This window comes from Lissotriton vulgaris, chromosome 6 (genome assembly GCF_964263255.1).
Source record: "Lissotriton vulgaris chromosome 6, aLisVul1.2, whole genome shotgun sequence".
Classification (NCBI taxonomy): Eukaryota; Metazoa; Chordata; class Amphibia; order Caudata; family Salamandridae; genus Lissotriton; species Lissotriton vulgaris.
In genome coordinates this window covers 98,710,747-98,727,634 of record NC_141694.1, presented here as the reverse complement: position 1 = coordinate 98,727,634, position 16,888 = coordinate 98,710,747, and the positions used below count along the sequence as shown (strand labels likewise).

The window sequence follows — 16,888 nt, the reverse complement described above, 5'->3', positions numbered from 1 at the left end:
CCGGAAATATTTCCGGATCTTCCTTGGTGTTAAATAGGCCTTATGTAATATAAAGTACTGGATTTGTTGGAACCGAGCATTCCTGGTACTCTTCCATGCCCGCTTGAGAATTTGTTCCCATATAGTATCCGGTATCTGGCAGCCTATGCTCTCCTCCCATTTCGCTTTCAGCCCATCCAAGGGACGCATACCCTCCTTCAGCAGCCTGTATTGAATGCATGTCACTGCCTTGACAGTACTCGCCGCCATCACAGTGTATTGGCAAGCAAGTGTCAAAACCGGTTCCGCTCTCCCCGTTCTCCATTGCTTTTGAATCGCGGTCGTGACTGCAGCATGTATCAAAAAGTCCCCTTCCGGGAGCCCTTACATCTCCTGCAGTACTGTGAAGGGCATTAGCTCCTCGTTCAGGACAAGTCCCCCATTATCTGAACACCCAGCTGTTCCCAGGTCGCCAGTGGGGTCCAGTCCCCTCCATGGGGCAGTGCCGTCAGCATGCCCAATGGGATCTCTGGAGCATATGGGCGAGTGGTCCCCGCTCTACGCTGTGTTCTATACCAGCAAAGTCGCAGGGTCCGCTCCTCCCCAGTCAGGTCCTGCAGATCTAGCTTTTGTTGCAGCACTATGTTGGCCAATACAGGACGCGGTATTCCCTGGCCCCTCTTATCCTCCGGCCCCCGATACTCCGCGCTATATTTTGTGTCAGAACCTGCAATTGGGCCGCCAGATAATAAAGCTCAAAATCAGGCACTGCCAGTCCGCCCTCTAATCTGGGTCTCATCAATGTCGTCAGTGCAACTCGCTTTCTACCGCTGCCCCAAATGAAACCCACAATCAGCGATCTCAGGTTTTTTAATATTCTCGGCGGAAGCCAGATCGGCAAGGTACGGAAATAGTACAATAGCCGGGGTAGTGCCACCATCTTAAGCAACGCAACCCTACCCATCACCGACAGGTGGAGCGTCGCCCTAAACTCCACACAACTTTTCAAAGCTTTAACACATCGGTCTATGTTACCGTCCAACAAATCCCTGTCATTATGAAAAATCCAAACCCCTAGATAGGTAAGGCACGTGGGCTCCCATTTTACTTCCCCCATGGACGCGGGAGGAGGCAAGCCCCGCCTAGTCGGGAAGAGGCATGTCTTAGTCCAGTTCACCTAGAGTCCGGAGACCATCCCAAAGTGGGACAGCAGGGACGTCGCCCCCCATAGTTTATCCTCAGCCTCCTGGAGAAAGAGAAGCAGATCGTCCGCATATAGAGAAATGTAGTGTTGGTCCCCCGGTACATCAGCCCCCTCTACATCCGTCCTGATCTTGCCTGGACCGCAAGAGGCTCTATCGCCAGTTCGTTTTTTTTTTTTTTTTAACGTTTTTATTGTTTGCAAGAAGTGACAATATTCATGACAAATCAGTTCCATAGTTAACATACAATTACCATTGCTTCAAACAACAAATAAAATTGAGGAATGGAAACATTATAAAGTATTCCGTAAATCAAACTTCACATTGATTCTAATATTAAAGTAATAAACGACTAAAACAGAAAAACCAGATTAGGCCTAATCACAGCTCTTGACCATCAAAAAAGCTCTTCCATATCTTTTCTTTCCTCTGAAGGGCTTTAGGACCTCTAAGCTTAGCTAGAGAGAACTCCATAGTTCTGATTTCATACACCAATGATAGCCAATCTGCAACCTTGGGGGGTTCTTTAGAAATCCAGACCCTGGCTATGATTAATCTAGCACATGCTAGTAAAATCGTTAAAAGATCTTTATTGGGACAGTTCCTATCTTGAATATCTAACAAAACCCATTGTGCCGTAAGATCCATTGAACTTATTTGATTAAATTGAAGATGGTAAGATATACGATTCCAAAAATTGGAAAGTACGGGGCAGTAAAATAACATATGTTCAATTCCAGCCGCGGCAGTATTACATTTAGCGCACTTGGATTTATCTGTCAAAGAATTACCTTGTGACCAGCTGGATATTCTTTGTGGCGTATAATATAGTTCCGTGACTGTCCTATATAGTTGCATTTTCAAGTTGGAAGAATGAACTATATAATTTAAGTGGGTTAGGGCATTACCAATGTGGACTGAATTAATATTTTGATCTAATCTACGAGACCATTTAGCTGCGATTTGAGTTGTGTTTTCTCCCTTCTCCTTAATGAGCCATTGATATCCCCATTTAATCAGGGATTTAGTTTTTTCTGAATAAATGCCCTCAAGAATTTCAGATTGTTTGACTTCCATTATCTTCAATTTGTTACAAAAGAAATCTCTAAGTTGTCTATATTTAAAGTGCATATCATCCGTAAGCCCATTTGTGATTTTTAAATTCTCAAAATCCATCAAACCATTGATACCATACAGGTCTCCTAGTGTGTTTATATCCAGTCTCATCCACCGATTACCCAAACCATCAGAAAAAATGCCAGGAAGGCCAGGATTATTCCATAATCTAAGCTCAGCGTTGTAAAATGAGCAATTGCTAATGTGCAGGATTTTGTCCCAAATTCTGATAGCATGTTTAGCCGTCTTGAATTTTACTCTTTTAAAGTAATTAGGGTCATGGACACGTAATAGAAATTGGTTGGCATCTGCCCCCACCATATACTGATGAAAAAAATAAAGGAGGAGTATTCTTTAATAGGCTCCTAATGCGCAAAAAAAAAGTAGCTAAAAAGTAGAGATTAAAATCCGGAAAGGTAAGTCCCCCCTTAGAAATAGGTAATGTCAAAAATTTTACCGCCCTTCGTGCCTTTTTATACCCCCAGATAAAGCTGCTACAGATGCCATCCAATTTCTTAAAAAACAGCTTATTTGGCTGTAGCGGTATAGCTCTACACAAATAAAGTAGCTTAGGTAAAATTTTCATTTTGATCAGATTTAATCTCCCTAGTAAACTCAAAGGTATCTTATGCCATTTTTTAAAGCTCGCAATTGTTTCTTTGAGAAATGACCCATAGTTTATTTCAACAATTTTCTCCACTTTAGCCATGAGCTTTATACCTAAATATACGGCTTCTTTGCAGGTTTTATAAGTGCATGTAGCCGGGGTATAGTTAAGTATGATTTGGGTTTTGTTAACATTTAATTTATACCCAGAGATTTTCCCATACTTGTGAGCTTCCTCTATAATTGCAGGCATAGCCTTACAAACATCCGATGTATATATTGCGATATCATCCGCGAAAGCAGTTAATTTAAGGGTTATGTCCCCATGTTGAGCTGGTATTATATTAGTTTGGGCATTTAAAGCATTTAAAAAAGGTCCTAAGGATAAAGCAAATAATAATGGTGAGAGGGGGCATCCCTGTCTTGTACCTCTAGCAATCTTAAAATTATTAGAATCTGTACCTCCATAGCTAATCACAGCCCGTGGTTCATCATAGATTGACTTAACCCAGTCTAAGTAAGAGCCATTTATACCCATTTTACTTAATACTGTCCACAGATAATCCCACCCCACTCGGTCGAATGCCTTTTCCGCATCTAACATTATCATACCGAGTGGGGTGTTAGTGGTTTCTGCTACATCCAAGGCGGTTATTGAGGTATTAACATGCATAGTGGTATCTCTACCCATCACAAAGCCATGCTGTTGGGGATTAGCAATGTCTGGCATGTGGGGCGCTAGCCGATTAGCTAGGATTTTAGCAAAAATGTTCACATCGGAATTTAGTAGAGATATGGGCCGATACGAACCACACTCTTTTTCTGGCTTCCCCTTTTTCAGAAAAAATATAATTTTAGCGAGTTTCCATGAAGAAGGAGCTTGTTTAGAAACAATAATAGAGTTAATAACTGTTTGTAGTAATGGAGCCAACTCTTGATAGCAGAGTTTATAAAATTCTCCTGGTATACAATCTTCACCCACCGCCTTACCTAAGGGTAGATGATCGATAGCTATTTTAATCTCTTCAATAGTAATATTTGAATTTAGATGTTGAATTATTTCATGATTAAGTTCTCGCGTTGAGCCTAGATGTTGATCAAGATATTTTTCAATCTCTATTTTACTCGGTAACTCCTCTGGGGTATATAAATGTTGGTAAAATTTAACAAATTGATTTAAAATTTGATCCTCTTGCCCATATAACACTAAATCTGACCCAATTATTTCCTTTATTCTAGTTTTCGCTTTCCTATCTGCAGTTTTGAAGGCTAATATTTTTCCGATACAGTCGCCGCCTTCATATTGATCTAATTTGTATTTATGCAATCTAACTGCATATCTTTCCCTTAGCGTTTTCCTATGTCCAGCTTGTAGCCCTGCTAATTGTGTTCTAATCAAATCAATATTATTTTTTGATTGCAATGTTGCTTCAGCCAATTGTAATTCCAGATCTGATAGTTTAGATGTCATATCCTTATTCTTATTGCGATTTTCTGCATTAAGCCTATATACATACTGTTGGACACACCCTCTGATGCTACACTTGCAGGTGTCCCATACAGTATTGATGCTAGCTGAGTTAATATTTAGCACAATAAATTCCTGTATATGGTTTTTGATTAATGTAATGAATGTTGGGTCAACCAATAAGTGTCTAGGAAAAGTGAATTTTCTTAATTTTACATTCTGATTTTCAATATTGATTTCCACAAGAAGAGGATTATGATCCGATGTTACTTTGGGACAAATTTCAATCATGCAGTTTTCTAAAATACGTTCAGAGGCCCATATCATATCAATCCTAGAACATGATCTATGCGGGGCAGAATAATAAGTAAAACCTGGCACCTTTGGATGTTTAGACCGCCATATGTCTCTAATATTGTTTAGTCTTGCCAGTTCTAAAATTGCAGCTCTTACTTTGTACATTCTTTTATAATTCATTGGCCCCGTAGAATCCATTTTATAGTTCATCACACAATTAAAGTCTCCGGCAATAATAATTTCCCCTTCCCATTCTAGTAGTTCTAAACTTAAATCTTCATAGATTTTAGGCTTATCAATATTTGGACCATATACCACACAGAATACTAGTTTAGCTTTAGCACCTTGAATCTGTGCTATTGCCCATCTACCTCTATTATCTGTAGCAGTTTTCATTATGTCTAATTGGAGTGTTCTTTGTTTTAAAATAGCAACCCCCCTTATGGTCTCATTCAGCGAAGTACAGATAACCAATTCATAACCTAGTTGTGTTAGCAACTTTCTATCTTGATATTTTATATGAGTTTCTGTCAGCAACACTATATTAGGGTTATACATTTTAATCTCTTCTTGTACTAGATTTCTTTTACTTTTATTGTTTAGGCCATCTACATTCCAACATAAAATTCTTAACTTAAGCATTTATTTAATATTGGTCTTATACATAATGTACTCTTATTCCTCCATGTTTTAACCTTCATTAACATTACATTCCTACTTTTCTTAAAAAAAAATAAAACGTAAAATCTTGCAAACACATTTTTCACTTTTATCACCACCCCCCACCCACGACTCCCGTTGCCACCCTTGCCCTTGTGGCAACCCCACCCCCTCCCATGCAACGCCCCGTTCCTTGGGGGGGAGCTCCCCTCTAGCATTGCTGCCGCTGGAGTGGCAGCTCTGTGAAGAAGCATACATGAGTGGTTGCTCAAACCTAAGTTGATTCATGCCTTTTGTGTCTATATTTAACTCACATTCAAAATATCGCACTAAAATGGAGGATAGAAAAAGAAAAAGAATAGAAGGTATAAACATATGCCTGTATCTAACCTGCCTTCTTGTACTTTAGCAAAAAAAAAAAAAAAAGAAGGGAAAAGAAAAAAAAGTATAGCACTAATTCTCTTTTTCTTTTTGCTTTCTTCTTTCATTATCACATGAGAATTTTTCCAAACATTGTTCCGCAGATAGGGGATCGGTGAAAAAGGCCACTTGTCCATCCCGAATGACCTTAAGGCGAGCAGGCTCTTGAAGGTAGGCCAAACATCCTATATTTTTAAAGGCATCAATTAATTTCCGAAGTTCCCACCGTTTATCCATAGTTACCTTAGTTAAATCAGACTTCACAAAAAAAATGAAATTATCAACGGTTACAGGATTATTTGGTTTTGCTTTTAGTGCTACTGCTTGTCGCAAAAGAAAATTGCCAAAGTAAATCAAAAAAGGTCTTGGAAATTTGCTGTTAGTATTCCTTTGAACTAACGGGAGTCTGTGTACTCTTTGAAGTTGAGAGTCCCAATCCCAATCCGCGAGATCAACGAAGGCCCTTTGGAAAAGTTTGACCACAAAAGCTCTCGGGTCTGACCCCTCAATACCTTCCGGTATCCCAAATAATCTAAGATTTTGTCTTCGGGCCCTATTTTCCAAATCTTCCACTTTGGCTTCCAGAAGGGACACTCTAGAAGTATTCTGTTTAATAGTTGAAGTAGCATGGTTAACATCTTCTTCCACCTCCACTATTCGTGTTTTAATATCTTCTATTTCTTTGCTTATTCCTCCTAGATTTTGGCAGATATCCCTCATGGTTCCTTGTATTTTAGTGTTGTCCTCTCTTAGTTGGAGGTATTGTTGTTGACTCTCCACCCTCTGATCTAACAAGGTCTGCATAATTGCCTCCATTGATATGCCTTTTGGTGGTATGAAATTGGAAGTATCAGAAGAGCATGGCGGAGAGGAGTTTCTAGCTTGTACTATAGACCCACCAGGTATTGTTTCTTGCATATTTATATATGTACCTGCTGACACATCAACCAAAGAGTCTGATTCCACTACTTTTCCTGGATTATCATCAGAGTTATGATCTATTTGATCTAGTTGTGTCTGCGTTTTCCTCAAGCTGGATATTATAGTTTCCTCGACTTCGTTTATATCCTCGCCATTAGGATTTGAAAGCTCGAGATTTTGTTCCACACTTGATTTCTCAGCCTCATTTGGTATGGTATGCAACATAGAGGTATCTGAAGTACCAATAGAAATAATAGAAACTCCAGGAGTCTCTGAATGTGTCACAACATTTAAGTCATCATTCTCCTCTTTAGAGACTATGGTCGTGTTACTGGAGACCTCCTGATTCAAAGGTAGTACATTTAAGTTAGAGTCGGTTAGAGGATCCATAGGTCTGTCCAAGTTTAAGCTTGTATCATTACTTAAACTATCCTCTTGAATTTTACTCAACTGCCCATTGAGCTCGTCAGGACTGGCCCCCGAGAGTCTTAAGGCCATATTCTTTACTCCGCCTTTAGCTTCTATCCACCTTCTCAAAGGGCTGTCATCAATTAAGCGACTTTTTTTATTTTCTACCATTTCTTTACCTGTTGCTTTCAATAGGAGGATTTTTTGTTTCGTCTTAACCTTTCTCTTAGCTTTCCTTGGTACCAGTTTTTTATTAGTTATTGCTTTGGGAATCTCATTGGGCCCTTCTTCTTCTTGTTCCGAAATTTCCTCATATTCAACATTTGAGTCTTCATCTGATTTGGTCCCAGATTCCTGACCTAAGTCAATCATACCCTCTCTCTCCTTCTCCTTCTCTTTTGATTTATGTTTATCAGTCTTAACAAATATCTTATTGCTAGCGTTAGAAAGCTCGGAGCCTCCCAGTTGATCTTGTACCATATGTAGTGGTTTATTAGTTAAATCAGTCTCTGTATTGTTCACAGTTTCACTGTTCTGGACCAGCTTCGTTTCACTAGTTTCCTTAGTTACTGAGTTTGTAGGCCCCTTGTCCAAAGATACTTTATCCGATCCTTTCTTACCACCACGTCTCTCGGTAGCAAGCCCGTTGTCCTGAATGGCTTCCTGAGTACTCTTCTCTGCCTGAACCTCTCCAGATTTATTACATGGTTCTTTGTTTCTGGCATGTATTTCTTCATTTTTATTTTTGTTTTTATCACCTTTGCCATTCTCATTCCTCTTATGTTTGCCGGCAGGAAGCGTCTCTGTTAAACTTGAATCCACATTTAGCTCGCCCCTGATGTTTCCCTTGGCGGCAGCGGTGGAATCAAATATCTTCCCTGGGCACAAACTCTTACCGACATCACTTTCTATTTTTTTAGCACCATTATTAGCCCTATGGACATTCAAACCGGGGTTACTAGTCCCACTTAAAGATGTTTGTATAGTCTCATTCTTATCCCCCAGGGTGCTTACCACCGTTACCCCTACAGCCACCGCAGTCATAGTACCTGTAGGTGTTTTTTTAAGTGCCAAAGCGGTCTTCCTGGATCTGGTCTGGCGTGAGGACATCGACTCGTGCACCACTGCTGTTTCTGCCAATTCCGCCGATTCCGCCGCTTCAGTCAGTCTCTGCAGCCGTGTTCCTGGGAAAGCTCTCAGGTGCGCGCCCTGAGTCAAAGCTGGGAACGCCCAGCTTACCGAAAAGGTAGAGGGCGGTGTAGTACGAGTGAAGCTCGCTGCTCGGCTCCGGGAGCGAAGCAAGCTCCTGCCGTGCTGCAGCAACTTCCACAGCATCGATCCCGCCAAACGCCGGTCTCCAGCTAATCCTCTCGCTCCTCTCAGTAAGTAAGTACAAAAAGTCGCCAGCGGACACGTTAAATTTTCCTTCTCCTTTTCCGTTCTCTGTTAGAGCTCCATTATGTTGAATTCGTGCATTCGTGCATTAAACGCGGTTACCAGGAGCAGACCACACATGCAGCGTCTCCACTCGGCGGCGTTCAACCCGCCATCTTGACTCCTCCCCGCGATCGCAATCCTCTATCGCCAGTTCGAACAACAGCGGCGATAACGAGCACCCCTGCCGTGTTCCTCTCATGACTGGATATTGGTCAGAGATCACTTCACCCAGTTTCACCCAGGCCGTGGCTGAGGAGTACAACACCGATGTCCAGTTCACAAACTGGTCACCCAGCACGAATCGATTCTGGACTTCACGGAGAAAGGTCCATTCCAAACTATCAAACGCCTTCTCTATATCCACAGAGAGGACCGCTGCTGTGCTCCGATCATCCTGATTCTCTGCCACAACTCGAAGGAAGCGACGGATATTCAAAGCTGTGCCCCTCGTGGGGATAAACCCTGCCTGGTCCGTATGGATCATTGATTGCATGTGCGGCAATAATCGGGTCGCCAATATGCGGGTCCCTATTCTACTCATGCCAGAGTGATGCGCTCCCCATTGTACTTATGCCAGAGTCATGTGCTCCCATTCTAATCACACCTGAATGAGGTACTCCCCATTCTACTCACACCTGAATGATGTGCTCTCCATTCTACTCACACCAGAATTATGTACTCTCCATCCTACTCACACCAGAAGGATGTGCTCCCCATTCTTCTCACACCTGAATGATGTGCTCTTCATTCTACTCACACCAGAATGATGTGCTCTCCATTCTACTCACACCAGAATAATATGCTCTCCATTCTACTCACACCAGAATGATGTGCTCCCCTTTCTATTCACATCAGAATGATGTGCTCTCCATTCTACTCACACCTGAATCATGTGCTCTCCATTCAACTCACACAAGAATGATGTATTCCCCATTCTACTCACATTAAAATGATATGCTCCCCATTCTACTCACACCTGAATGATTTGCTCTCCAATCTACTCACACCAGAGTGATGCACTCCCCATTCTACTCACGCCAGAGTGATGCGCTCCCCATTCTACTCACGCCTGAGTGATGCGCTCCCCATTCTACTCACACCAGAGTGATGTGCTCCCCATTCTACTCACGCCAGAGTGATGCGTTCCCCATTCTACTCACGCCAGAGTGATGCGTTCCCCATTCTACTCACGCCAGAGTGATGCACTCCCCATTCTACTCATGCCAGAGTGATGTGCTCCCCATTCTACTCATGCCATAGTGATGCGCTCCCCATTCTACTCACGCCAGAGTGATGCACTCCCCATTCTACTCATGCCAGAGTGATGTGCTCCCCATTCTACTCATGCCATAGTGATGCGCTCCCCATTCTACTCATGCCAGAGTGATGCGCTCCTCATTCAACTCATGCCAGAGTGATGCGCTTCCCATTCTACTCACACCTGAATGATGGGCTCCCCATTCTACTCAAACCTGAATTATGTGCTCCCCATTCTACTCACACCTGAATGATGTGCTCTCCATTCTACTCACAGAGAATGATGTGCTCTCCATTCTACTCACACAGAATGACGTGTTCCCCATTCTACGCACATTAGAATGATGTGGTCTCCATTCTACTCACACCAGAATGATGTGTTCCCCATTCTACTCACATTAGAATGATGTCCTCCTTATTCTACTCATGCCAGAGTGATGCGCTCCCCATTCTAATCACACCTGAATAATGTGTTCCCCATTCTACTCACACCAGAATGATGTGCTCCCCATTCTACTCACACCTGAATAATGTGCTCCCCATTCTACTCACATTAGAACGATGTACTCCCCATTCTACTCACACCAGAATGCTGTGCTCCCCATTCTACTCATGCAAGAGTAATGTGCTCGCCTATTCTACTCACACCAGAGTGATGTGCTCCCCATTCTACTCACACCAGAGTGATGTGCTCCCCATTCTACTCACACCTGAATGATATGCTCCCCATTCTACTCACACCTGAATAATGTGCTCCTCATTCTACTCATGTTAGAACAATGTGCTCCCCATTCTACTCACACCAGAATGATGTGCTCCCCATTCTACTCATGCAAAAGTGGTGTGCTCGCCTATTCTACTCACGCCGAAGCGATGCGCTCCCAATTCCACACATGCCAGAGTAATGCGCTCCCATTCTACTCACACCTGAATACGGTGTTCCCCATTTCACTCACATTAGAATTATGTGGTCCCCATTCTACTCACACCTGAGCGATGCGCTCCCTATTCTACTCACACCTGAATGATGTGCTCCCCATTCAACTCACACCTGAATAATGTGCTACCCATTCTACTCACATTAGAACGATGTACTCCCCATTCTACTCACACCAGAAGGATGTGCTCCCCATTCTACTCACACCAGAGTGATGTGCTCCCCATTCTAATCATGCCAGAGTGATGCGCTCCCCATTCTATTCACACCTGAATGATGTGCTCCCCATTCAACTCACACCTGAATAATGTGTTCCCCATTCTACTCACACCTGAATATGTGCTCCCCATTCTCCTCATGCCAGAGTGATGTGCTCCCCATTCTACTCATGCCAGAGTGATGTGCTCCCCAGTCTACTCATGCCAGAAAGGTGCGCTCCCCATTCTACTCACACCTGAATGATGTGCTCCCCATTCAACTCACACCTGAATAATGTGCTCCCCATTCTACTCACACCTGAATGATGTTCTCCCCATTCTACTCACAGCAGAGTGATGTGCTCCCCGTTCTACTCATGCCAGAGTGATGTGCTCCCCATTCTACTCACACCTGAATGATGTGCTCCCCATTCTACTCACACCTGAATAATGTGCTCCACATTCTACTCACATTAGAACAATGTACTCCCCATTCTACTCACACCAGAATGATGTGCTCCCCATTCTACTCACATTAGAACAATGTACTCCCCATTCTACTCACACCAGAATGATGTGCTCCCCATTATACTCATGCTAGAGTGATGCGCTCCCTATTCTCCTCACACCTGAATGATGTGCTCCCCATTCTACTCATGCCAGAGGGATGTGCTCCCCATTCTACTCACACCAGAATGATGTGCTCCCCATTGTACTCATGCCAGAGTGATGTGCTCGCCTATTCTACTCACGCCAGAGTGATGTGCTCGCCCATTCTACTCACACCTGAGCAATGCGCTCCCCATTCTACTCATGCCAGAGTGATGCGCTCCCCATTCTACTCATGCCAGAGTGAAGCGCTCCCCATTCTACTCATGCCAGAGTGATGCACTCCCCATTCTACTCACACCAGAGTGATGCGCTCCCCATTCTACTCACACCAGAGTGATGCGCTCCCCATTCTACTCACACCAGAATGATGTGCTCCCCATTCTACTCACACCAGTCATGTGCTTGCCTATTCTACTCACCCCTGAGCGATGCGCTTCCATTCTACTCATATTGGAATGATGTGCTCCCCATTCTACTCATGCCAGAGTGATGTGCTCGCCTGTTCTACTCATGCCAGAGTGATGTGCTCCCAATTCTACTCACACCAGAATGATGTGCTCCCCATTCTACTCATGCCAGAGTGATGTGCTCTCCTATTCTACTCACGCCTGAGCGATGCGCCCCCTATTCTACTCATATTAGAATGATGCGCTCCCCATTCTACTCACACCCGAGTGATGCGCTCCCCATTCTACTCATGCCAGAGTGATGCGCTCCCCATTCTACTCACACCCGAGTGATGCGCTCCCCATTCTACTCATGCAAGAGTGATGCGCTCCCCATTCTACTCATGCCAGAGTTATGTGCTCCCATTCTACTCATGCCATGGTTATGTGCTCCCATTCTACTCATGCCAGAGTGATGCGCTCCCCATTCTACTCACGCCAGAGTGATGCGCTCCCCATTCTACTCACGCCAGAGCGATGCGCTCCCCATTCTACACACAACAGAGTGATGCGCTCCCCATTCTACTCACGCCAGAATGATGCGCTCCCCATTCTACTCACGCCAGAGTGATGCGCTCCCCATTCTACCCACGCCAGAGTGATGCGCTCCCCATTCTACTCACGTCAGAGTGATGCGCTCCCCATTCTACTCACACCAGAGTGATGCGCTCCCCATTCTACTCACACCAGAGTGATGCGCTCCCCATTCTACTCACACCAGAGTGATGCACTCCCCATTCTACTCATACCAGAGTGAAGCACTCCCCATTCTACTCACGCCAGAGTGATGCACTCCCCATTCTACTCACGCCAGAGTGATGCGCTCCCCATTCTACTCATGCCAGAGTGATGCACTCCCCATTCTACTCACGCCAGAGTGATGCGCTCCATATTCTACTCATGCCAGAGTGATGCGCTCCCCATTCTACTCACACCAGAGTGATGCGCTTCCCATTCTACTCTCACCAGAATGATGTGCTCCCCATTCTACTCACACCAGAGTGATGTGCTCGCCTATTCTACTCACGCCTGAGCGATGTGCTTCCATTCTACTCATATTGGAATGATGTGCTCCCCATTCTACTCATGCCAGAGTGATGTGCTCGCCTGTTCTACTCACACCAGAGTGATGTGCTCCCAATTCTACTCACACCAGAATGATGTGCTCCCCATTCTACTCATGCCAGAGTGATGTGCTAGCCTATTCTACTCACGCCTGAGCGATGCGCCCCCTATTCTACTCATATTAGAATGATGCGCTCCACATTCTACTCACACCAGAGTGATGCGCTCCCCATTCTACTCACGCCAGAGTGATGCGCTCCCCATTCTACTCACTCCAGAGTGATGCGCTCCCCATTCTACTCACGCCAGAGTGATGCGCTCCCCATTCTACTCACGCCAGAGTGATGCTCTCCCCATTCTACTGATGCCAGAGTGATGTGCTCCCCAGTCTACTCATGCCAGAGTGATGCTTTCCCCCATTCTACTCATGCTAGAGTGATGCGCTCCCCATTCTACTCATGCCTGAGCGATGCGCTCCCCATTCAACTCACGCCAGAGTGATGCGCTCCCCATTCTACTCACAACAGAGTGATGTGCTCCCCATTCTACTAACGCCAGAGTGATGCGCTCCCCATTCTACTCACGCCAGAGTGATGCGCTCCCCATTCTACTCACGCCAGAGTGATGCGCTCCCCATTCTACTCACGCCAGAGTGATGCGCTCCCCATTCTACTCATGCCAGAGTGATGCGCTCCCCATTCTACTCATGCCAGAGTGATGCGCTCCCCATTCTACTCATGCCAGAGTGATGCGCTCCCCATTCTGCTAATGCCAGAATGATGTGCTCCCCAGTGGGCTCACGCCAGAATGATGTGCTTCTAAACTACTCACATTAAAATGATGTGTTCCTCATTCTACTCACATTAGAATGATGTGTTCCCAATTCTACTCACACCTGGTGTCTTCTGTTGTGTATAATTAGACAGTCATTTATTCTTATGCGGATTTCCAAAGTTTTTTCATGTATTTTGGGGTTTTGGATGGCTTTTAAGTATTTTGATTGTTGTATTTTGCTTCTGGTGTTTTCGGCTATATTGTATGCTGCTATGATTTTCCAGAAAAATCGAATAAAGCTATTAATTTGTGCATTCATTCATTCATAGAGCAAACAAAAAATATGCACACTATCATGTGTGAACCCACCCTCCCCTGCAGGAGTTGAGAAATAAAAATCATGCCTGTCTTATTCCTTCATAATTTATTTCAAATATTTCCTGCTGAAACCTGTCCTTGTTACCTGGATTTCCTCATCAGACGTCTGCACTTGGAAAGGCCGAATGCTTTCATCTTCGATGCCTGTCAGGGGTCTCTCCCCTGCTCCCCACCAGCCATCCCCCATTTCAATGGTCCGGACCTTCTTCCGGAACGCTAGCCAGCACAGCAGGATTCCGCCTGCCCCCACCGCTATGGGGGCCACAACTGCCCGCACTGGGCAATCATCGTAGGCTACCCTGCAAAGACAAACGAAACACAAGATGGGTCAAAGTAATCCAATCAAGAATAACGACATAGGGTGTGATTCACAACGGGCCTCCTCTGCACGTGTGGAGGAATGGAGCACCTCGTGGCGGAGGCCCCGTAATCATGGAGAAGCAGAGCGCACTTGACGCGGAGGCACCACACTCGTGGAGGGTGACTCCACCCTCAGGACGGAGGCCCGCAGTCGTGGAGGGAGTCTCCGCACTCGGGACGGAGGCCCCGCACTCGTGGATGGAGTCTCCACCCTCAGGGCAGAGGCGCCGCACCCATGGAGGGAGTCTCCGCACTCGGAATCGAGGCCCTGCACTCGTGGATGGAGTCTCCACCCTCAGGGCGGAGGCCCCGCGCCCATGGAGGGAGTCTCCACCCTCAAGACGGAGGCACCGCACCTGTGGAGGGAGTCTCCGCACTCGGAACGGAGGCCCTGCACTCATGGAGGGAGTCTCCGCACTCGGGACGGAGACCTCGCACTCGTGGAGGGAGTCTCCGCACTCGGGACGGAGGCCCCGCACTCGTGGAGGGAGTCTCCGCACTCGGGACGGAGGCCCTTCACTCGTGGAGGGAGTCTCCGCACTCAGGGTGGAGGCCCGCACTCGTGGAAAGTCTCCACATTCTCACTGCGAGGATTCCGCCCTGAGTGCAGAGACTCCTGCAGGACTGCAGGGCATACACCATGAGTGCAGAGGCCCTTTGTTAATCAGGACCACAATTGGTTGAAATACATGTATAGGAAGTAGCCTGATTCTGCAGTACATGTTGGTGTGCTGACTCTGCTTCTCTGAGATGCCACGCTGTGGTGCAGGACGGTGACTATTCAGGGTTAACTGCTGCATGAATTGGTAAATTTATCTTGGTCTCTCAGAATTTCACAAACTGCAAACATTGTGTTCATCAAAACAAGCAGTGATGTGAGAGGTTTGGATATTGCTAAATATATACAAGTGAGATATGGCACTGTTCATGTTTTTCCTAGACCAAAGGTTGGTCTTTCATAAGTTCTGAGCTGGAGTTCATGCACATTCTCACTGTAATCACCTGGAGGCAAATTCAAGAGTACATTTAGTGAGCAGACATTTGGGCTGCATTATTGATGTGTGATATTGAGTTGTGTTGTTCTGTGTTTGTTGTGTGGAGTCCACATTTTATTTGCCCAGTTATATTTTAATTGTGTTGTTTTGTTAGTTTGTGTATGCTATTTTGTGTTCAGATGTTTATTTTAGGTGTCATTAAATGCTGTCAAATTTCAAGCAAAAAGAAACTGATTTCTTTAAAGTTCTTGTGACAAGTGACCATTTACCACTGTCTGGGGTGGTAAAATGACACAGCTCCAGCTCTAACACACGAGCCACCCCAAAACTGCGGCAAAGTCCATAGTTAGCATTTCCAGTGAACACTTTATGTGATATAGCCCCTTACAACTCTGCTGATCCATGAAGTGTCTGAGGCACATCATCTATTGTTTTCTGTAGTGTCCCGATTGCCACCCAATCTAGACGACACTTCCACACACGGGGAAGATCCTCCTCCGCATTTGAGGGTTTTGTATGGGAGGGAGTAGAGCAATGTTTCCATATTGGCAAAATTGTTTCCTATGTGAGAGGAGAAAAAGTCCCATGGCCTGTGTTGTGGGGCTGTGAGAGTTGGCGTCGTTCTTGCTGTGGCAGGCTGCTTTCTGAAGGAAGGGCAGTACAGAGAAGTGAGCATTTCAAAAGGAAGCAGACCTCCAACACAAATGTCAAAAGACTCAGACCCTAAATAACATTTAGGTCTGGAAATTGATTTTAAGAAGGGGAGCCCCCAAAATTGTCAACTGTAATGCAGCCAGTAAGGCTTTTCAAGGGGGCAAAGCTTTGCAAGACTTCTGCCTGAGACCAGGACTGAGGGCTAAGGCCTTCCAGTCTCCCAGCTGGACGAGGGGACATCACCCAGGGACATCCAAAATCACCTGCCTCTGGAGCTTGGAGCAGCAGTGTCTGCCTGTTTGCCAAGACCTGCGTGCTCTGTGGGAAAGAGGACAGCACTGGAGGGAGCAAGGTCCAATGGGGGATCCTGGCAAGTGGATCCCTGTAATGTAAGTGAGGAGACGACTGCTGCACCAATCTGGTTGTCACCAGTGTGCGGGTTCAAGGCAGAAACCCTGTATGGCAGAGGCGGCTGCCATGAAGTTAGCCCTAGTCAGCATCACTGCCATCCCAATTGGGCTGTGGCTCGTGTGTGGAGTGAAGTTGGAGACCCCATATGGCAGGTAGAGCCGCTGTGAAGATTACTGCCATGCAATTCGGGCCAAAGTCAGCGTGCAGAGTAAGGTTAGTGACCTGTATACTAGGGATGCCACTGAAAAGGGCGGGGCCTACTGAAAAGTTCAAGCCGTCATTGGCCGG

At 45.3% G+C, this 16,888-nt stretch overlaps 1 protein-coding gene across 2 annotated transcripts in view; it reads right to left on the bottom strand.

Moving 5' to 3' along the window:
- The window catches only part of LOC147706859 (epoxide hydrolase 1-like), a 265,167-nt gene that overhangs the window by 151,039 nt on the left and 97,240 nt on the right, over nucleotides 1-16,888 (bottom strand). For both annotated transcript variants that reach the window (XM_086926033.1, XM_086926032.1), the window contains exon 2: nucleotides 14,266-14,479. In XM_086926033.1, the coding sequence (XP_086782159.1) occupies nucleotides 14,266-14,479 (214 nt within the window). The remainder of the gene's footprint in view (nucleotides 1-14,265; nucleotides 14,480-16,888) is intronic.